The sequence below is a fragment of the Ictalurus punctatus genome, chromosome 3, assembly GCF_001660625.3.
Source record: "Ictalurus punctatus breed USDA103 chromosome 3, Coco_2.0, whole genome shotgun sequence".
NCBI classification, from domain to species: Eukaryota; Metazoa; Chordata; class Actinopteri; order Siluriformes; family Ictaluridae; genus Ictalurus; species Ictalurus punctatus.
The window spans coordinates 18444795-18468328 of NC_030418.2; the positions used below are offsets into that span (position 1 = coordinate 18444795).

Below are 23534 nucleotides of genomic sequence, written 5' to 3' on the forward strand. Positions count from 1 at the left end.
GAAGGCCTCTCTTTCTAAACAGTCATTCTGATGAAGGAAAAGCAAAAGTGTGATGTGTGCAGTAAAACTGTTCACACCTTCATTTGTTCCTCCCTACAGTCACTCCAGCCAAGCAGACCTTGTTGTCTGCTTTGACAATTTTTCACTTCCATCTAACCTTCAACTAGTAGCAAAAAGAGGTGACGTCTATTTCTGAGAAAAGTCTTTGGCAAAACTCTTGTGGTTATTGGTTGAATGTTCATCGCTGTTAGCCAAAATTTTATTGTAGAAACTACATGGGAAGGGAAGCGCAGGTCAGATATAGTATAAGAAACTGTACAGTGAAGAAGCCAAGTATCTGACAGGCATCTAAAGACCACAATAGAGTTAAGGTTTTGGTTGTGTCTAGGTTTTTTTCCTCCCCTGAGCGTCACTAAAAGTGCTATAATTTCAGTTCATGGCCAGGAAATTATGGCAGATTTTATATTCACTACTTCTCCACACCCTGCACATGTACAGAGACAAGTTTCACTTTAAATGTACAATACCAATCATGTTTAGAATACACCTAGATGTAGTAGAAAGACATAACATAACTAAAAAAAAGTCAGTGCCTATATTTTACTTTATTTCTAAAATATCTCCATCATTACAATATTTATTAATTCTCCACCCCCTCTCCACCTAGTAGTTTATCTACGGAATCTAAGAAAAGTAGCAAATGATGTTTCAGCAATTTCGTCAAGACTGTTGGAGGACTTTGTTAAATTGGTAAAGGGAATGACAACATCATGCAACTGCCATCAAGCCTACTATGAAGAATCTAAAATAAAAAATAAATAATAATTTAATACTTTTGATCACTGAATAATTCTGTTATTTAATTTTATTTTATTTCAATGTATTCACTACAGTGCAAAAAGACCAACAATAAGTACATGTCCATTAGAAATGAACATGTTTTTTTCTCATCACTTTGAAAAAAATGGAGTGTGTGTGGACAGTGCGGACATGTGCTGCTGACAGCCACTGATTATGTGCAGAAGGCATTCATGCATGTCACTTCCTAACAAGGCAATGACATATTTATGTGTGGCTTGGTCATGTCTGTACAATAATCAGTTAGCTTAGCAAACTCACTCTGTCTCCAAATGGTCTCATTACCCACATGTTAAAGTCATAGCCAATTGCCACAAAACACAAACATCCAGAAAATAAAGTCACTACAAATCCTGCCTTTTTGGCAGATAATAGAAGGCAAGAAACATGTAGAGTAATCTTGTCTCAGAGCAATACAAATATACCAAACAATGACTTTTTGTTTCCATACAAATCAGCACTAATCAGACACAGTTGGTGGTATAAAAAATTCTTCATCTCATTGCAATACTACAAAAGAATCAGTGCTCAGGTGCTTACCTCATGTCCATACTTTTGAAGGTTACAGTTTAAATAACTGTTTCAAACAAAAAAAGTTCCATTCCTGTACTTGTGCACTTAAAGACGAGTCTTTTGTATCTGATAGACATACCTGCAAAAAACCCCTATATATTTCCTCAAATGCGTATATGAAGACTAAAAAGAATTCCTTTGTTTCAATTTTATAAGGCACTAACATGTAAAGGAGCGATATATAAAGGAGCAAAAGGGTGAACCCCTTGATTTGGAGAACAGGGATTACGCAGGTGGAGTATTGCTCAGCCACACTATAAATCGAGTGACACTTCATTTAGCTGACTGAGGATTTCCCTGGTGCAACGAGCGCCAGCAATAACCCACTGGGAGCAACATAAACATGGTTGTGATATGCTCCACTATAGAGACAGAAAGTGTTACACAGCATTAACAAAGAAAAAAACGACGAAGATTTCTTATAGGACATTTATGGCTATGAGAAAGAAGCACGACCTACACAAAACTTCTCTTAGGCAAAACACCTGGCATATAATTTCTTAGTTCTCTGAAAGAGATTTCTGAGATATATTAACTTCTGTAACATTCTGTAACTGCGTAAATCAGTAAAGTGTTTTTTTTTCAGCTGTGATGCAGTGGCGCTTGGCCTTGTTGCTTGGAGACCTTGCCATGATATAGTGTAAATAGCTCAGGTCATCCTGTTTTAGCATGAGCCATGTTTCTTTCGCTTTATTCATTCTCAAATGAAAACTGAACCCCAGCTTTTCATTATGGGACATTTGACTGGTCTTGGAATAGTTAAAGGAACTGAAAATATGCCAAAGTGAGAGATTGCCCTCTTTTGCATTTTGCATTACATACACTGTGTAATTGTATGCAGAACTATGAAACATATTCCCCATGTCAATGTATAATAATAATAATAATAATAATAATAATAATTATTATTATTATTATTATTATTATTATTATTGTTGTTTTGTTGTTGTTGTTATTATTATTATTATTATTATTATTATCATTATTATTATTATTATTATTTAGTAGTAGTAGGAGGAGTAGTAGACTGTAAGACATTTCAGGTTGGTTAAACTTAGAAACTAAAGTTCACCTGCTGCCTTAAAAATGTGAGTAAACTCAACTTGAAGATAATGTTTGTTTCAACTTAATAAAAAATGTTTTACAAGTCAACACAGTGGAATACTTTAAGTTTACTTTTTGTAAACTTATAAACTTGAGTTTAATATCCAAAACTTGTCATGACAATTGAGTTAAAGAGAAGAAATAAGTTTACATAACTAAATGGGGCTATCATGTTTAGTAGTAGTAGTAGTAGTAGTAGTAGTTATTGCACAAAACAGTTAACATAGCATTAGCTTTGTTTTAGATTATAGGCTTGTGATTTCTAAATTTTAGACAAAATTTCACTGTGTAATAGAAGGTGCCAAGCCTCTCTTAGCAAAATAAATGGCTCAGTAAAGAGTGAATATTTCCCTATTATGATCAGGCAGAAGCAGTAAGAGAAAAAAAAATAAGTTTAGGAAACTATTCAGTATTTCATTATAGGCAAGCAGCCCATCCACATGAACGTTTTTAGTTCTCTGTGTTCTGCTCTCCGTTTCAGACACATCATTCTGGAAGCTCCTGCTGTTAAGAGACATAGGTCTTTCCAACAATCCAAGATTAGGAGACAACACTGGGACACACAACAGTTTATTTTTAGTGTTGGACCAAACCTGGGTCTAATGATGCAATTACTTTACACAGCCAGCAAGAATAACATGAAAGTAATTTTCACCCAGAGTTTTGTTTTGAATAGGCAATGACAGGAGTGAGCTATTCCTGCTAAAAAACATGAGAATCAAAGTTATGGGACAGACCTATTACAAATATTTCCTATCTCCGGTAAACATACTCTTGTTGGAATTTATTGGAAATCCCAGCTTCAAGAATATAGATATTCTGAGTCCTTCTTTGCATTCTACTGGAGTTGCCAGCTGAGCTCATGATTTAAGTATTACAAGCTTGTTGAAAAACCTCAAATGTTCCAGAGCAGCACTACAATTTTATGAGCTGAGTTCAAATTAAGTGGCTTTTTACACAAACTAGAAAGACATGTCAATTGACTCATATATTACCAAATAAAATGCTCAAATCTCATTTTTCTATATCAGTCAATATCCAAATGTGTCAATCACTATCCAGATGTGTCTTAGACTGGATATTCATCGAGACCTAGCACGGTCACCAAGGTGTTTTCCTTAATCAATTCACATCACTATTCCCGCGTATTACAATATCGTACACTATGTAACAATAGTATAGATCTCATTGATTTGCATTGTGCTGAGAATGGTTGCTTATCTGTAATATAAATCTGTAACATTTTATTTTAATAGCTGCTCTATGTAAAAAACACAATTAATTAATATCCTGCATTTGTTTTGCTTTGTATGCTTTCACAGTAATTTGATTTGATTCCATTGCATATCATAGTGGTGGCTTAAATCCAAACTCCCTATTACAGACACAAAATTGTTATCTAATAGCATTGGAAAATCCCCTTTGATCTGCTCCACACATTCAGGCTAGCTACAACTTAATATAACTTCAACCGAATAAACCAGTCTACTTTGATGAGCTATAGATGCAGTTTAGTTTGAAGACAAGGTCCCATAAGGAAATAAAGAAAAATATACTGGCTTTTGATATATAGGACATTAATTTTGCTCTGGTTATAGCTTTGCCAGAAGGCATAACATAAAAAAATAAAATAAATTAAATCTTTTTGATGGAAAAGATGTTTTTGCTCTTCTCCCAACTGTGCTTGGCAAGTTTTACCAACTTGATGTGAACATCTGCGTTAACAATTCACTTTTGAGGGAATGCCAGATTCACAAAGTAAACAGATTCAGAATGGCTGTGGACAAACTTTTATTGTAATTATTCTTTGGCCTGTTTTATCTGTTTGGTAAGCCATAATTCTAGTAGGCAATATTAAAATGCAATAGCCTGCCACAGTCACTCACCCATCCAGTAGCAGGATTGCGTTTTTGCGAGGACGGCCAATGTTGGGACCATAGAGATTGGCCCGACTGTAGTAGCGGACAGACTGCAGCAGTGTCTTCAGCATAATGTAGTCCTGAGCCAGTTGACTGCTGTTGACTGAACGAGCTACCATGGTGCGGTAACTGTTGGGCTCTACAAGAAACAAATAAAACTGAGTGCCTGAAATAGAAAACACCAATCTCAAAGTCATTACCTTGATTTAATGAATAAATGATATCAAAACTGCTTACTGTAAATTGTAATAAATTAACCTTTAGTAAAAAGGTTTGGACATCAACAACCTTGTTAGTTGTTGACAACAAAGTTGCTTGTTAGTTTTGTGTTTATATATACTGTAAGCTTATATTTAAACTTCCATCCATCCCATAATCTTCACAAGTATAAGCACTGATTTCCTTATTTTTTTAAGTAAGCTGACCTAAAGATGCTCAAACAAAATGAATAATCTTTCAGTTTAAAAACAGTGACAATAGAAAATTCTTTTAATAACTCATAAGAACTATTCGTAAGGCAAAACAGGATGTTATGTAGTCATTATATGCACTGATCACAAGAGGATGAAATTGGAAGGATTTTGTATTTCAAACTTTAGCCAGTATGAAGACTCCAGCATTCAAAATATAAACATGACAACATTACATCTTCATTCAAAGCACAGTTTCAAAATTATGCACTTTTGTTATAGATGTACCCACTTGTCCATATGCCGCAGGGTGTTTATTATACCAAAGCATTCTAATATATCATGCTGGCTTCATAAACATTAACCTCAAGATAAAAATGTTTTGTGTTGGAGGAACAAATGTTCCCTCCATTTTTTGGATTGCTCATTTGTTTGAAAATGAATCATATTCATGAAACTTGACTATGATTCCTAACAGATTTTCTGTTAGTCATGATGGCTGCTCTTGCTGTATGTATAATGAGAACAATCCAAAAAGTGTAACTGCTTTTCATAAGCTCTTAAATACTGGAATTTACAAATAGAAAAATTACATTATAATGTTGAGCAGGATGGTGGAGCAGCAGTTAGTATTGGTGCCGCTTAGTCCCAGAGCCTGGGGTTTTATCCTGAGCTTGGGTTACTGTCTGCTTGCAGTGTCAAATGTTTTCCCTGCATTTGCATGGGTTTCCTCTGGGTTCTCTGGTTTCTTTCCACCTCCCAAAAACATACCAGTATCTGAATTGACTATCACTAATTGCCCCTAGTTGTGATTAATTGTGTTAATGTGTGTGTTTCACGCCCTTTTATGGACTGGTGTCCCATTCAGTGTATCACAAAGCAAAGCATTACCCCCTCGAAGTTATCTACTTTCCAATAATAGCATGTGCTGAATTATTTTATTCCGTTTATACCACAACAATTTATCAACAATTATAATTTATCAATCTACAATTCATTAATAAATGACATGTCATACTTCATATATGTCATATCCATTTACAGGTCCATTTACTGGGATGTGTGTTGTGGGATGTCTGAAAGACATGTTATTAATTGCATTAATATAAAATATAGTGCATTCATATTAAATAAATAAATAAATAAATAAATAAATATGTGATGTGAATTACAGCTAGCACTGTTCTCAGATCTGTGCTATTATAGAAAATTATTTAACACAGATTTGAGAATTCTGCAGCACTGTGGTATAAGTTGTTTTAAAATGTAATAGCTCTCCTATAACCTTGTTCATATATTTATAATAATTCTCTAATCCTTATATTCAATCCAAAGCATTGCAGTATTTGTACCTCAAATGGAGTCCCTACATACATGGAGTTCATACATAGTAAAATTCTACGGCGTTGGCCTGCAAAACGCCACTTATTTAGTGGTTTGTTAGTCCAGTAAAATTTCAGTATTTAATTTTCACGTTTACTTCATTCTTTATGTAAGTCATCTGAGTAAGTTTTCTCACAACTGGTAGTCTGAGCACCCCAGCTGTGGTAATGATTTCCAGAACTCTGCTTGTCTGTCCTCACCAGTTAAGATACACCAGAGCTTTATGATGAATAAAAATATAATATTGCTTTATTGTTTTTTTAAAGGTTCAACGGTTATGCTATGTCAGCATGGACGAGAATGCTAACTACTCGTGGTAATATGCGATTCCTTGCTACAGACAAGCAGCCTCAGATCAGTCTTGTTAGTATTATGAACAGACCTACCATTGCCCAGCTCCCAGGATATGTTATACTTCTTGCCAGCACTATACTTTAACAAACTCAATGCACTGGAGGCATTCCATGAGTTGTCAGGATTCCGATGTAGGGCATTGAGCCCAAAGATCAGGTGCAGGCTGGCGCAGTCAGCAAAATTGTACAGTTTGTCTAAAGACCTGGCTGGGAGAAAGCGAGACACAGTTGTAACTTTGGCACTTTCATTTTCTGTGAATATATGCAAAAGTCACTTTAACATACAATACTGTTTTAAAGTACAATACTGTGCTAAACATGCCCTAAATTCATTTGTAAATGTTTGTCTTAAATGTTTATTTTTATGTCTTCTGTGTTCATGTGTCTGCAGAAAAGGCCAAATTTACATTTTGCATTTTTCATATTAAGAAGGCTTGAAGCTATATAGAACTACCTTTAGAAACAGAAGCAAGTTTTACAGTCAAAGTATACCAAAGAGCAAAGGCAAGTTATCCAAGATGCCTGAAATAACCTAAAGCTGATACATGACACTGTACCTGTGCAGACAAATGGTGAAACAAAATATTGACTTGATTGCTTTTTCACTGTTTACTGATCTTTATTAATATGTTGAATGAATTCTGAATTCTATAGAAAAAGTTCATGTAATTATTTTGCTTCACTTTTTCTTTTCCTTCCTTCAAAGATTTTCTACAGATCAGATTATAAGAAATTTAAATACAATCTTAAATTTTATAGTAGGTCACTATAATGTCATAAATAATTTAATTAATTTTCTACACAACATCAAGCTTTTTGGGTTGTTGTAAATAAACACCTCAAGAAGCAACCTGAAAAAAGTAGTTTCTAAAGAAAAAAGCAGAAAAAAATCTGCTACACGCTACACACACAAACTGTAAACGGTTCATCAGTGCACACCACAAAGAGAATAGTGGCAGACACAAACACAGAAATGTGCCAAGGAAAGCATTTTAGTGCAAAAGCCATTGGATGGTCTATAATAACTTGAACTTATCCAGCACATGCTTGCTGGTTGTTTTGAAATTCTATCGGTTAAGAGCAGTGACAATAAACACAAATATTTCAGTGCCCTTTGACTTCATTTCCTCTGTTTAAAAAGAAGCAGATGAGACATCTCACATGGCCCTGAGGGATTTGAAGAAGCCCGAACTGTGGGTGATGCACCAAGTTTCAAGGTTTCAAGGCTGATACATTTACTTATAATACCATATTCATATATGTCTACATTAATTATACATTTTATATATCTATATCTATTTCTCTCTCTCTCTCTCTCTCTCTCTCTCTCTCTCTGTATATATATATATATATATATATATATATATATATATATATATATATATATATATATATATATATATATAATACTTTATATATAATGTGGTGCATTACTGATAATCAGGATTCACCCCACTTGATGGGAAACAAAATCCAGAAATGTTCAGGGAATACAGAAGAGTTAAATCTGTTATATCAATTCTGTGTCTGTATAGTGAAATAGCTATTACATCTGTTTGGAAATCTCAAGGACTTTATGTGACAGTAAAATGGGATGATTCTCAAGTTTAACCTAAAGTTTTATGAGCCGACGAACCCACAGGGACAGATCACGAAAATGAGATTAGTGCAGTTAGTAAAGTAAAGGTGTGTATATCCAGTTAACATAAAATTCCTACCATACAGCCACATTTAACCCAAATAAAGTCAGACAAATTCCTAGTCCAGATGTGCACATTAGCATGAATACAAAATTCCTGATTTTATGGGGTGGGAAATTTTAAAGCTTTCAAAACAAAACAGTTGCCACACCAATAATGACGGGTGGCTATCTCATAATTTCAATGGGAAAGTCTAATTCAAAGCATATTTAATGTAACACTGTTGTTCAAAGCACATTAAATAGTCTAAGCCTTTAATTAAGTCTTTAATTTAATGCATCACTTAATAGGGTACAAAGCTATAAAACATTAATGAGGAGGACAAGCGCTTTAATTCAAACAAGAAAACAATAAACAAATAGCAATGGTAAGCATTTTTATATTCTTTTTTTCAGCCAGATTTTTTTCTCCTTTCTAGTATGCCTAAATTGCATAAGGTAGGGAAGCCCACCTTGATGTGCCTGAGTGGCATTCTGGAAGTCCTGCCTGTTATGCAGCCTTTAGCACAGTGAGCTGATTGAGATAAAACTGTATCAAAGTCAGGTGGATAGAAAGCAGAGCCATGCTGTCAGGGCAAAAGTAGAAGCAGAACCAGATGTGGGCCAGGGAGATTTGAAGGCCTTCTTTCCTTGAGCAGATTCTTGCACAAGAGCTGGCACTGTTGAGCAGTCTGGATATGGGCCAAGCACATATCTAATTGTAACTGGTTTTTTGCCCTCTTTAAGGTTGTAAAGTACAGTAAACATGATAATTTTAGAATAAAAAAACTGACCAATATGCTGTCTTCTATAGATAAGGCCAGAGCTGGACTTAAAAAATCCTATTACTCTTGTACAACTAATCATCATTCACCATCACATTTTCACACACAAACTCACAAACAGTTTAAAATACAACATGTTACTTGATTGCACATCTCGGTGTCTTGTTATCTCAGTCATATTCACAATGAAAGAATAGCTACTTGTCCTAAATGCAGCCAACTGTGATCAATTCCATGTTTCTAAAGTAAGGTAATTACACCATGAACAGCAAGCAGGCTCCTAAAGGCTCAGTACAGACATGGCAATATAGAGAAGACATCAGGAATTGAACTCTGGTTCACATTTACAGCAGACTCAAAGTGTTTCCAGATCAGTCTCTCTCTCTCTCTCTCTCTCTCTCTCTCTCTCTCTCTCTCTCTCTCTCTCTCTCTCTCTTTCATGCTCTCTCTCAGTAATTTTACAATGTGATAGCTAAGGAGTACTGAAGAACAATAGACTAATTGATACAACAAATTACAAGTTGAAGTGTGGAAAAGCCAAGAGTTGGAAGATGGGCTTGTTTTGGGATGCCTTTAATGTTTAGGTTAGCTGGTCATGTGTCATTTTTACAATATGTATATTTTAGCAGTTGAACTGCGGTGGGATTTCCAAGAACATACTTTGAAAATTGTGAAATCTAATATTATTGAACAGAAAAAAAGGTTTATTTTAATATTTTAAAAGCTTAGATTAATAATTACCCTGATATATACTGTAGTTTATTTATTTACACAACACTATAATAATCCACCCCAGGTAATATTTTAAAGCACGGCCAGCAAAGAACTTAAAAAAATGTAATGTAAACGTATTAAAGAATATTCATTGTTGAAATTGAGTGCATGAACTTAGTATCAACTGTAAAGGAAAGCACTGATTCCCAACAAGCCTTACAAACGTAATGGAAAGAGAGGGGTCTGGATATTGTCAGGCTAGCTATCTGATCACAGACATAAGACCTCCATAACGAGCAGGACTGTACCAGAGCGCTACGGCTCATTTCGGAGCCACAGCATTTCCATTTATGTCCAGTGATTACCTACAGCAACAAACTACATATTCAAAAAACTTCAAAGCAAAGCATTTCCATAGCCAGACTACATTTACAATGTCTACTTGTAAGGAAAACAACGGGTGCAAGAAGTGTCCCAACACAGACCTTTAATCCCCATGTTTCATACAGTGGTAATAACAGCATGTCTGGCTTATCAGCCAGATATCCACCAAGTCTAGCTGAGAAAAATAAGATTTAGGACACACAAGAAAAAGCCATATACTGCATAACATGGACTTTTGCCACTGAATTTTTCATAATCTGTTACAAATCAATTAATTAATTTATAATGAAAAATAATGCTCATTATTTAATAAAATTACATGAAATGTCATTGGAAAATATTCCAAGTAAAAGTTAAAAATAACCCATGAAAAACTACTACTAGTATTAGTATCTGATATTATATGTACTTAAATAATTTGGTATTTTAAAAAAATGCAGATAGTATCAATAAATATACACTGTAGGGCCTTTCCATGTCGGCATGTTTTACATGTTTTATCGCAAAGTTTTCTTACAATAGATGTCATACAGCAGAAGAATCTTCCATCTCTGTGCCAAACAATAATGTGTAGGAATAATAAGTAATAATAATGACAATCACTGTATGCAAACCATTTAGCAAATTAATCACCTTGTCTGTATCAGGAGGGATGTTGATGCTATTTTATTTATACTGTAGTAAAATAGTTCCAACTTTGTCTGGTATGAAGGATAGAAATCACATGGGGCTCTCACCATTCATGCAGCACTATTTATGAACTAAATATGAGCAATATTTATTGACACCACTGCAATGTTCAATGATAGTTAACACAAGACAGCTAACCTGGCAAGATTTCTGAGAGGACTAAAATGTGTACACCCTAAATTAATGTAGACAGTTAATTTGGTTTAATGATCTGATATTCAATGTCAAGCCAGCACACTGATGATGCTGATGGGAAGCTTCCAACATTGCATGCCTTCGCTAAATATTTAGTACGGGTTAGCTCTGGTGGTAACATAATTTGTCGTTTATCAAGATTTTAAAAAATGATTAAAAAAGGACAATTCTAGCAAGTTTCTTACAAGACACCATTGGTGTTTCTCTGACAAAGAAAAAGTATTGATGTGTTGGTTGAAAACAAGTTGGTGCTTTAACATTGTAATTTGAGGTAAACATTGGATTAACAGATCTCAACTTTGATGATTGGACAATGTGGGAAAAAAGGCCAAAAGTAATTGTTTTTAACAGCATTAAAAGGTTACTGTTAATATCTAGGGACATTTATCAAAGTACAGTAGGAATTAGCTTTAAAAATGTAGTGAACTAAATGTAGTAGCAAGTTTGACATAATATGCATCCACTTAATTAAAGTAAAACATCCAAAAACATATTTATACAGTAGTGAAGTATTTCTACTTGGGATGTAACCAAATATGAATACAGTATTCAGATTGAACAGATAATACAGATACAAATATGGGGCACACTATTTCATAACCCTCCATTTTTTCTTTTTGAGCCATTCTTTGGTGGATTCGCTAGTGTGCTTAGGATCATTATCCTGTTGAAAGGTCCACTTTCAGTTCAACTTCAACTTTTGGACAGATGGCCTCACATTTTTTTTCAAGCACTCTTTGATATGATGCAGAATTCATAGTTGAATCAATGAATGCAAGCTGTCCAGTCCCTGAGGCATCAAGACAACCGAAAACCATAACATTTCCACCACTGTGCTTCACAGTTGGTATGAGGTGCTTCACCTGAAAATCTGTCTGCTGTTACTGTGGCCAAACAACTCCATCTTTGATTCGCCTGTCCAGAACACATTATTCCAAAAGGCCTGGTCTTTGCCTATATGCTCAGTGGCAAACTGTATCTAATGTTCTTTTTAGACAGCAAAGGATTTTTCTTGGAGACTTCTTTTTGCATCAGACGGTCTGCTCTTGGGCTGAATTTGCTGGGACAGCCAATCCTAGACGAATTTTCCTTACAGTGGAATGATGTATTTAAAATATTTTGGAGATCTTTTAATATCCCTTGCCAGACTCATAGTTATCCACAACTGTTTTTTCTGAAGGCCTTATAAAACTCTTTGATCTTGGCATGATGACATCACACACCTCAGTAGCAAAGGAATCACCAGACACTAGATATGAGAGGGGTATTAGATATGAGAGAGGTTTTATGTGTTGTTTGATTGAGTGTAACGCCTTTATTAATAGTCTCTGTTTCAAAGAACATCAAAAGTGTCCAAATATGTAAAACAAACCAAAAAAAACCACAACAATTTCTATGTTGATAAATGACTGACAACACATATGATCTACAAACTGTGAGAAAGCATTTTCCTACCAAGGAAACGCAATCATGCTGCATGCCATATATCAATTCCCAGCTCACACTAAACCAATTTGAGGCAAAATAACTATTCAATTACAAGGGAAGAACAACAAAGGTTAATCCTTCAATTGTTGTGGGAATCTGTGGGCAAGGATGAAGACCACATTGTGTCTCCATTACAATATGCTTTTAGTTAAACTAGTGTGTTTTGCCAGATTAAACATGGTGCCTCAGTGGATGCCAGCATGAGTGGTATTAATTGTATTTATTCTCTTTTAATCCATTGGAACTCCACAACCCGGGTTTACATCATTTATACGCCATAATAATGCTAATCAACAACATGTCTTGCCTTGTCATTTAACTACAATTTAGTGCACCGGTAGAAGCAGGAGTGCACCATAAGGAAAATAATAAATAAATGTTTACAAAAAAATTTATAAATAAAAAGTATAGATAGACAAATGAACAGAAAAGCAAAACTGAAGGCAGGAAAACAAACTAGTTCTCACAACAAAAATGGCTAGAGTGAAAATATGGTTTCAATAGTTCTCCTCTGCCTGCTGGTAGTCTGAAGTGCATACTGCATGTCATACAAACCCAAGTACCCTTGTGTTTATAAACACAGCATTACACAGGGACCCTCGTTTCGATAGGGTATGTTTTGCAAAGAGCTACTCAGGTCAAAGCACTTTTGTATTCTTGAAGAATGCAAGCTATGAAGACACCTGTTTTTCATTCAGTATGGTTAGTATAAAATCTGTGTGTGTGTGTGTGTGTGTGAGTGTGTGTGTGTGTGTGTGTGTATGTGTGTGTGTGTGTGTGTGTGTGTGTGTGTGTGTGTGTGTGTGCGTGTGTGTGTGTGTGTGTGTGTGTGTGTGTGTGTGTGTGTCAGTGTTCGGATTAGTTAGCTGGTGAACTTATGTCTGTGTGTGACCATATTAATAAGATTTCAGCTGTACATCAATGTATTAGTAAGACTGTGTGAGTGTGTGTGTGCCTGTGTGTGTCAGCAATTGTACATATTTGCGTGTGTATATCAGGCCATGTGGTTAGCAGTGGAAAGGATAGAGTGAGTGACATGTTAACATCCCCGAACACACACTGGTGTATACATCCACACACATTTGTGTACACTAATTAATCTTCTCCATAGAGACGGTCTTATGCAGCAGCACATGGCTGAGACAGCACAGAGCTGCATGCTGGATTATGATTTCCCGTTAATGTCAACAGTTCTGAGAGCTTGGCTGATTGGACATACACTTGATGAAGTCAAAGACCAAAGTTTGTGCCAAATTGCGTAACACTTTAAATGCTTTATATCATCAAACACAAACCCCTGGTAAGGACAAGCTTTGAATGAAATACATATATTCATAAAATTAGTCACCTTTGTACATTGTCACCTTGCACATGCAGATATGTGTGCATATGTCCATGGCAGCATAAACTTTACAAATATTTGGTATATTTAAACTATAACTTACAATCAGGTATATGTAATCTATGTGTAGGGAATCCTGAGCTAGAATTTCCTTAAAATATGCACTAATTCCACTATCATGACATCAGACACAAAGCTTGATTGGATTCACTTGTTTGTTGTCAGAGGTCAAACTGAATATGGGATGTATGAGCACTCTCAGCACTTTAACTTCAATCTTTGATTGAAAATGATGGAATGAGTGCAAATGAGGCATTGGCAAAATTTGTAGGAATTTGACTGAAAACATCTGGTCCATTCTTCTAATATGTATTGAGAGGTTTTTCCTTTGAACCTCAAGTCATATTTTAGATTTCATATCATAACATCATGAACTACAAACATATTTATCAAGGCGTTCAAATAACACAATTTATTCATTAAAGCTTCACTAGAATGTCTTTGAATATATATTAAACATATAATATATCCAAATACTATAAACAAACTCCAAATTACAACAGAAAAGTGAAAAATTGTGAAGAGTAAATAAAGTAAATATAGCAAATAATTACAAGCACTGAATGACAGTAGAAGGTGTAGATTCAGCACTAACAAAGCAAGGAATCTTTAAGTTAATATGATGTGATTTCTTCAAAGAGGACTGTGCTGAGTCTTTACATACCTGACAGTATTATCTTTTTAAAATCTTTACTATGCACTAATGCTGTAATTGCTCCATGATTATTTTGTCACTTTAAAGAAGCAGGGCATTTAAGAGTGGTAGAACTAACCTGAGCTGCCCCTAGGCTCTTTATAGCACACATCAAAGCACTTCCCTAAAGACTGTCCATTGTGCTTTACTGCGAGTGCCAATAACACGAGTTAGGACAGCAAGTCTATACTCTAAGGATGCACAGATTCCTAAAATTGCCTGGAAATGGGCTAATTAACACGTCAGCCAACCACAGCAACATAAATCACTTTCTATTACAGCACTTTTCTGCTTAATTTAGATCTCTTTACCCTGATTCCAGTGATCTGTGTTATTTTGCACACCACACATTTACATCACCTTAATGCAGGGTAAGCACTGTAGGCATAACAAGCTAAATGTGAACCAAATATTAGGGTTGTTATAAGTACTCCATCTCTAAAATTACATAAATTTGACCTGAGACAAAAACATTACATAAACATTATCTTCCAGGTTGGGGAAAATTGTTCTCTCTGAACGTGAGCGTTTTTAGTGCAATATTATTTCAGTCAAGCTACAATCTCATAGTAAATGCCTGAAAGTCTCAAAAGCTGTAAGATATAGGAAGTCATGGTGGATATCCTCATTAATTTGTTATTAATTGCATTATATTTTACTTGTATACAGCTGTCCAGAGTGGCCTGAATTCTTTTAGCAGCCTAATGTATGCCTTGGCTTATATTACTGTATGCCAATGCATACATATGATATTGTGTTATATGAGAGTTGCTATCATTTGTTCATAGCTGGCTAACTATTACAATGGATTGTCCTGTAAATTAGTAAGGTAGGAATCACAATGATGAATCTTGTAGTATCTCAAAATGTGATTTTTTTTTTACATCATTGTAAAACATTGTTTACACAAAATGTATTTTGTATTATTATTATTATTAGTAGTAGTAGTAGTAGTAGTAGTAGTAGTAGTAAGTCCTCTATTCCTGCTCATCATTCTTTAATATTATGTTTTAAAATTCCATAGCATTCAATATTTTGCATTAGCAACCAGTTCTCATTAAAAAGTAGTTGCCAGTAAACATTTTTATCTTAAATATCACTCTACATGTGAGACACAAATTTGCATATGCTGCTAGAAGCATTCTTTGTGTCTTTGGATATGCAATAAAAACTCCACTAGCCACGCTAACCACATGACAGACCAAATGCTTGTTAATAGTGCTAAAGAGCTAACAGACAGCACAATAGAACAAACAGACCCAGTGCTATGCATCCATCTGGCTTTGGTTAGAGGTGTCAGGTCCTGTCACTCAATTTAAGGGTGAAGAAGGATCAGGAAAGAGTTTCTGTTGAAACCCCCTCTTCCCAGTTATTGAAAGGCACCCAAGCCACCACTTGAATCAAGTGTGGGACTTTGTAACATACCACAGAAAACTCAATTTAAGTTTTCCTTTCAATGCTCTCCAGACCACAGCAAATTTTATTACACCTTTATGGACACTTGTGGATTTATGACATTGCTTTCTCTCACGTGCAGTTTCATCAACATATTATGTTTGCAGGGCAAACTGTGCTCTGTCAGAGTCTAAAATCTCTTTGAGGCTTCCATATGTGGATGGTTAATATTCAGTCATGTCTAACAGGCTCCAACTTAAATATACTGTATACTAACACTCTTCAGCTCTTTCATATATATATGCTTTCTCTGTATCTTATTCTTCAATTTCTGACATTTCTGAAAAGATTTCTTTCTAGAGAAATCATACTATAAGCATGCAATTAATAACATATTTTTTTCCGTGGTATAGATGACAAATTTCAAGTACTATTATTATTATTATTATTATTATTATTATTATTATTATTATTATTATTATTATTATAGCCTGAGTTTTATTTACAGTGTCAAAATGAAGACACTGCAAATTCACAAAAAACATAATAACAAAAAAAAATATTGAGCATCTCAATATCAGCCAAAAATGAAAGAGTAATTCCCTCCACAGAGGTCACTCAAGTGCTTGTTCAGTACCTTGTCATGTCGAGATTGGACTTTTGCAACTCAACTCCTGACAGGTCTGCCCCTGCACACCATGTGATCCCTACAACTACTCCTACCTATCTGAAGGCAATTATCGCACCCAGCTCTGCATCACGTCCCCTTCAAGACTCTAGCATGGCTTGACATGACCCACCATCCCTCAAGGTACAAGAAAGACATGCATCAAGACACTTCTGTGTACTTGTACACGTGTGGTGGAATGTACTTCTCCTGACAGGCAGAACAGCTGAGTCACAGATTGTCTTCAAACAAAGACTGAAGACCTCCCTCATTCCCAAGCACTTAAATGAACACTAATTAAATTGTTTTTGTTGCTGTACCAACTTGTTGTACTGATGTCCTCTCTAACTGGGTTTTAGCTGGATAGTCATAATAGACCCTGAACTATGTGTACAAGCATGAGGATCTGCTTAAGACAGTGACTGCTTAAGACAGTGACTGTAAGTCACTCTGAATAAGGGTGTCTGCCAAATGTAAATGTAAATGTAAATGTAAGTGCTATCACGTTATTTTGGTTAAAAATAACTATGGCATAGGGGAAAAAATGTTTTGCCTGATTGCCTAGTGCAAAAACAAACCACCAACATTCATTGCAACCCCTTCCTCTAAGTTTAATGCCATTGTGACCAATTCAATAAGTCATTTAGTTTCAGCAAGACTTTTTCAGCCCTTTCTGTCGGGTGAGATGCACTTTTCTCACTGAGCCATCAAGTTCATCCCACTGGAGCTTGTCTACAAAAAGATCCATCAACCATTTACCATTCTAGCAAATTGTAACACAAATAAGGGAATAATAATCATTCCGCTAATTATAGACAACTGGAAAATGCCCTATGTTAATTAAATATTTTAGGGCAGATTTGTTACATTTCCTTGCCACAGTACGGGACCAGCCTGAACTTTATCCCTCTGGTACATTTCATCTATACAAGCTGAGGCTGCAGCAGCTGTGATATACAAATCTGTTCCTGGAGCAAAGGGAAAGCCAATATGATCTAGAGTAAGAGAGCCAATCAGAAAAAGATGCTCTACACTCACAAATGTCCATGTCTGAGAGCACATTAAAGAGCATCTGAGACCATAGCAAATGGGAAACCAGGGTGGTCTGGAGGAAGAAGGCTGGGTGCCATGCCTGTGATCTATGGCTATATAAACATAGAACATTGACATTCACTTGATTTCTTGCAATGAGGCCTAAATTAAATATGCTAATTACTTTGAAAGTATGACATTGATTCCATTTGCTGAAAGTTTTCCAAAATTAATATATTCATCTCAGGCTAAGAGCCAGTTTAACAATAAAATTTTATAGCACAAAAGTCTAACACTCAATTGTCCAAAAAGCATTCACTTGTAATATAACCATATGTTATATTACAAGATCACATAGCCTGCCAGGTGAAATGACTATGGTGATATATAAATAACCACGGCTACACGTGACACATTGCAACCACATGCACGTCCTCCACAAGTGGTTGTAATGCTTTTTAATGATGTAATCAACTGCTTGCCAGTTCTTTGAAAGTAGCAAACACTGCCTCATTCCTGGGGCAAGCACATGCCTTTTCCTGACAGCGCAAGTGTCAAAATTGGGTGTCAATAATAAAACATGTCTTTTACTAATGAAAGTAATTTTACCTCAAGACCAAAAAAACCTGCCAATGCAGGAGTGGCTTGTAGTATCAGAAAGTGGAGCATTTCTCTCTAATTACTCACTTTTAAACTGGGATGGAGTTTTGTTGCTTAAGAATGATAACATAAGTATATATACATGTATCCATATGAATATATGTTTTGAAAATTCAGTTGTCCCTTTGGAGGAGCCCCTTAAAGGTTCTATGTAGAGCCCAACAACAGACAGTTTCCCCATCAGAAAGACGTTTAAGTAGAACCTCTCACTTGGAAGCTAAGAACACTTTTTTGTTTTTTCAAATGAACCCTTACAGAATTTTAAAATAACCATTTTTCCAAGAACACTTAGATTTACACTTAAGATTTATGGGGTAATGTAGTATCTGCAATTTTATTCATCAATCACTGCACATTTATACATTTATTTTAATGAACACAACTATTTAATATTTCCTCCCTAATGGTGTAACCAGTTATAAAAGTCTGGCATCACCGAGCTCTATTTCTGACTTTCCCAAATGCCACAGACTTCTCAAATTGGGTTTGAAGTATAGCTTAGGCCACTTTTGTGAGTGATTTTACCTTATCCAGGCCATCAGATAGGGTGGTGGGCAGATAGCACTTTTTTTCCAAGCTTACCTAGCTGTCTATGATGTTCAGTGAGTACCAGCTCTATAAAAATAGTGATTTGGATCATGGTTCATGAATTAAGCATGTACTTGCCATCAACAAACAACAGTAACAAAAAGGTATTACAAAAGACCTAGATAAAAGGTGGGAATTAGTGTCACTAACAAATTTGGGGAAAACTGTAATAACCGATTCTTAAAGAAAGAAGGAAATATTCTTTGGTATTCATTCAGTATTGTATAATGATAGAAAACCACAAAGTTGAAATGCCGTTTTTGAAGAAAGGGATAATTTATATTATTAGTTAATTTTAGGTTAGAACCCTACACTTCAGTTTTACTTTGAAACTTCATAAGACCATAATATATATGTATATTGCCATTTCTACTTTTACAGTTATTGATGCAGAAACCAAAGTCAGGGAGTCAAAGATAACTGAAATGTGAAAAATTTGCCTCTGGTTTCCCACAGTTCTTGGCATCTGAGAATTTGACACTGAAAATTTTGCAGCCAAATATTACAAATCTCTCTTGGCCCACATTCAAGATGAGGGGGGAAAACTAATACTAAGAGAGAGCCATGGGTAAAACAAAATCACTATTCCAGGAGTTTATGTTGGTGTCCAGTAAGTTCAGTGGATCCAAGAACACATAGTATTACAGCACACACTTTTAATAGATGGCTTTTTTTTCAGTTTGTAAATGTGTTGTACACTAGAATAAAGGGGGAAATGTATTTGTGAATACATATTATTCATTATATTGTATATATTGTATATGTTATCTTAAATATCTATTGTGAAACATTTTTTCTTTTTTTTTCTTTGCAATGGGTATGGTTTGTAAATGCTGGCTCCAAGGAAAAAACTGATACATATCATAGGAAGATAAAGCAACATTTTTCTTTTTATAATAAATGCCAACTCTGATATGAGATGCCAAAATATTTTAATCAGACCTTTCTGTGGAAAAGTAAAGATGTAAATGCATTACTTTAAGAATCTGTAGAAATTGTACACTCATAGTTTTCAGTTCAGAAACTATGCAGCTCTATTAGACTATTTTACCATTTATAGCAAGCTGACAGCTACAAAAATTAGGGAAAATAAAGAATTGTTCATTTTAATCAATCCTTTTTTCAATCACTATTGTTCCTTCTTGTGTTATTATATGTTACAGCTATTTTGCTTTTCAGACTGTAGTTGTTTCATGACTGAAGTTGTTTGCAGACTGTAGTTGTTTCATGACTGAAGAGGCAAAGAAATGCCTGACAGTGATAGACTCCTATTTTATACTGGAGAGATTGTGTTGCAAGTATTAGTGTCTCATATATTCACAATTCTGTTTAGCCAAACATCTCAAGTGATTAGATAGTGTAAATGTTCATGTTACACGTGCCATTAGCGCTCTCTCTCTCTCTCTCTCTCTCGCTCTCACTCTCTCTCTCTCTCTCTCTCTCTCTCTCTCTCTCTCTCTCCTAGAGTTTAAACAGAACCATTATAACTTTGTGTATATGTACTGTACGTGTTGAATCTTTCCCTCTGTGTGTGTGTCTGTGCGTGTGTGCGTGTGTGTGTGTGTGTGTGTGTGTGTGTGTGTGTGTGTGTGTGTGTATAATGTATATGTCACTGTAAACCTTCATCTGCTTAACGTCTTAGAAATTGAAAAAAAGTCATGTTTCCCTTCTGAGGCAGCAACATCTGCTGGAGTCTCAGATCCATCACTAGTGCAGTGAGCTACATGCTGTTGCTGTGTTTGCATTGAGTGCACGCACGCATGCTCTGACCAATGCGAGAAGCTGGGGGAAGGGAACCAAAACATAAAACTCTGAGGTATTTTACATGCAGTCTGATGAGCACGCAGACAATATGACAAGTCCAAAAATAAATAAATAAATTCTGCCTTGCGTTATTCGTCAAAATACTTCATTTGTAATTTCCATTAAATTATTCATAGTGTCTAGAGCACTTTTGACAGGACTCAAATTTGGCCCCAAAAGCTGAAAACAAATCTGAACAACATCATCTTAACACATGCCCAGATACCCATTATTTCAGTTTGATCTTGCAAAATATCTCATTTAACTATGTTACTTAATTTAAAAAAAATTAAAATTCAGAATCAGCGTAAACAGGAAGTGTATAAGAGCGGATCCCTCGGCCCTCCCACCTATGAATAAACAAAGTTGATTTTCTACAGAGCACTGTCAATACTGTTTTCATAAGATCTTCCTTTAAAGAGCTTTTAATGAGATGAAAACTCAAGTAGTTACTGCTGTCAACGAAAATGAGGGGCTAAAGGGCACCGTTAGTTAAAGCCCAAACTACACTCACTGGACAATTTCCTGTCATTTGTCTTCAGTGTGGGGGACAAGGGGGGGGGGGGGTTGGGACGGGGGGTATTGCGGTGGTGGGGCGGGTTGTAAGCAGGAAACAGCTTTGAATATTACCAAAATCTTAACAATACATAGTAATGATTAGGAAATCACTGTCACTGTGAGATCCCTGATTTATCTCACAAAGAAACACTCATAAAGGAGTGTAGGAAGACAGGAAGGGATTGGAAAGTACTCATAAAAGCAGGAGAGGGTGAACAAACAGTCAAGATGAGAGAAAATAAAAAATTAATTTGCAACAAGTAAAAATGCAACAGGGATGTAATGCCATGGGATTATTGCAAATGTTGTTCTCATGAGAGTATGCACGATAGACTCAGGCATTTTAGGTAGATCAGAGAATTCCACACAGTTTCAGACATAGGATGACAACCACAGCCGTCTTCTCACCAGAGCACTTAATTCCTTGTTTTTCTGTAATTCACTTAAGTCTTCACTAAATGAATGTAACAGAGTGTTAGAACCAAGAAAAAGATTCATGCATAAGTGCATACCATAGATATTCATCATACTAAGCATGTCTGAATATGTGGTAAGTGATTTGTAGATTTGTAATAGTATGTCTACATTTGAACTAGACAACATGACTATAAATTTATATCTGTGTTAATTGGCCAGTAAGAGAGGCTGTGAAAGATTTTAAACAGTACATATTTCTCTTAAGAATAATAGGCGTTCACACTTTGTGTGTTTCACAATAATTTGTCCTAAATTATTAAACTTTTAGACAAGATATAAAGTGCACCATCTGGTCATGCACAAGAATATGCCTGTAATGAATTGCTGCAGTTTTAATTTTGTCTATGAAATAAAAATAAAAAAAGAGGTAGACGGGAATGCAGTGACACTGGAAAGGAGCAGTCTGAGTTCTGAATTGCAGCAACTTGAGAGCATCTACTGACCCTGACCTTGACTTGTTTCAGATGGTTTGCTTTAACTAACCTGGACTAAACTATGACAAAGAGAAAAGTGAGAGTTTGACCTCGGTGTGTCTTACCACGGTTTGTTTTAACTGGCAGGGGTGCTTTCTCGCCTAGTACAGTTCACGCTGTAATGAGAGAGGGTCAGCAAGGGTCACATGCAGAGAGTGGAAAAGGATGGAGGAGAGCTGTTTTACTACTTTTCCCACCTGCCAGGCAGTGCATAGGGGGCATTCTGATTGTTAACAGGCCTGTCTGTCTCTCTGGACTGTGAACACTGCTTTGTTAATTCCTCATAGTGCAGAGCCTCTCCTACCAGTTACATTACAGACATCCTACTCCAGCAAACATGCTGGGGGAAAAAAATTCCTATTATTTTTATTTTATCATGTGGAGCACAGCACAACAAAGATTCACTTCACAAACCCCAGTGTTCTTAATCAGCATGTTGCTATGTGATAAATGCCATACATAATATCATATGTATGTTTAGTCGATTCCAGGCTAACTTAATCTCTGTAGCCAACATAACCAGAATAAATTCTTATTAAAAAATGAGCGTGGGGGGGTAATAAAAAAATTAAATATTAAATTTACATGAAATTGAGCATTCACTTTCACCTATTTTATTACTATTTACATTGCAATAAGCAGTGACCGACACCTGCTCATAACTTGACTTGCCAAGCTCAAACTACAAATGTCTTTTTTTAAGCAAAGCTAACTTCAGTGTCAGCTTCTGAAATTCCGACAAATAATGCTCTGTTAGTAGCAGCAATGACCTAATGTGACCTTTCAGTTTATATGTGCATTACCTCATGCTGCAACTGGTAATTATTTTTTATTTAATGTATAGTTTAACCTATTTGTCTGTTTTGTTTTTTCCAGTCATCACTCATCTTTTGTTTTATTGCTCTTCACTCTACTCTGTGCTTGATCTTGGCCCATTACACAATATTTCACAAAGCTTTAATGAGGAACACAAGTGTCATTACTGAAAATGTAGTAAAACCTGATCATACAAAGGTTTTGCTAATCAACTAGCATGGTCAGAAGCAAAATCCAGCACTAACAAGCACACCTCGACTGATCCAAACTGAGGGGTTTTTCAGCAAAGAGCTTTGGAATTTCACTTACAGTAAATTTTCAGTAAGATTTTTTTTTATTCAGAGTTACAGTAAGAATTTTTTTTTTTTTTTAATTATCATCATAGGTATATGCTAAGAACATGCTAGCCAGTCAGATAATTGCAAGAATCATGCT

At 35.5% G+C, this 23534-nt stretch overlaps 1 protein-coding gene across 1 annotated transcript in view; it reads right to left on the reverse strand.

Annotated features, from left to right (window-relative positions):
* The window catches only part of hpse2 (heparanase 2), a 55431-nt gene that overhangs the window by 25796 nt on the left and 6101 nt on the right, over nucleotides 1-23534 (reverse strand). The window contains exons 4-5 of the mRNA XM_017463158.3: nucleotides 6634-6807; nucleotides 4422-4593 (exon numbers count right to left, since the gene is read on the reverse strand). Coding sequence (XP_017318647.1) covers nucleotides 4422-4593; nucleotides 6634-6807 — 346 coding nt within the window. The remainder of the gene's footprint in view (nucleotides 1-4421; nucleotides 4594-6633; nucleotides 6808-23534) is intronic.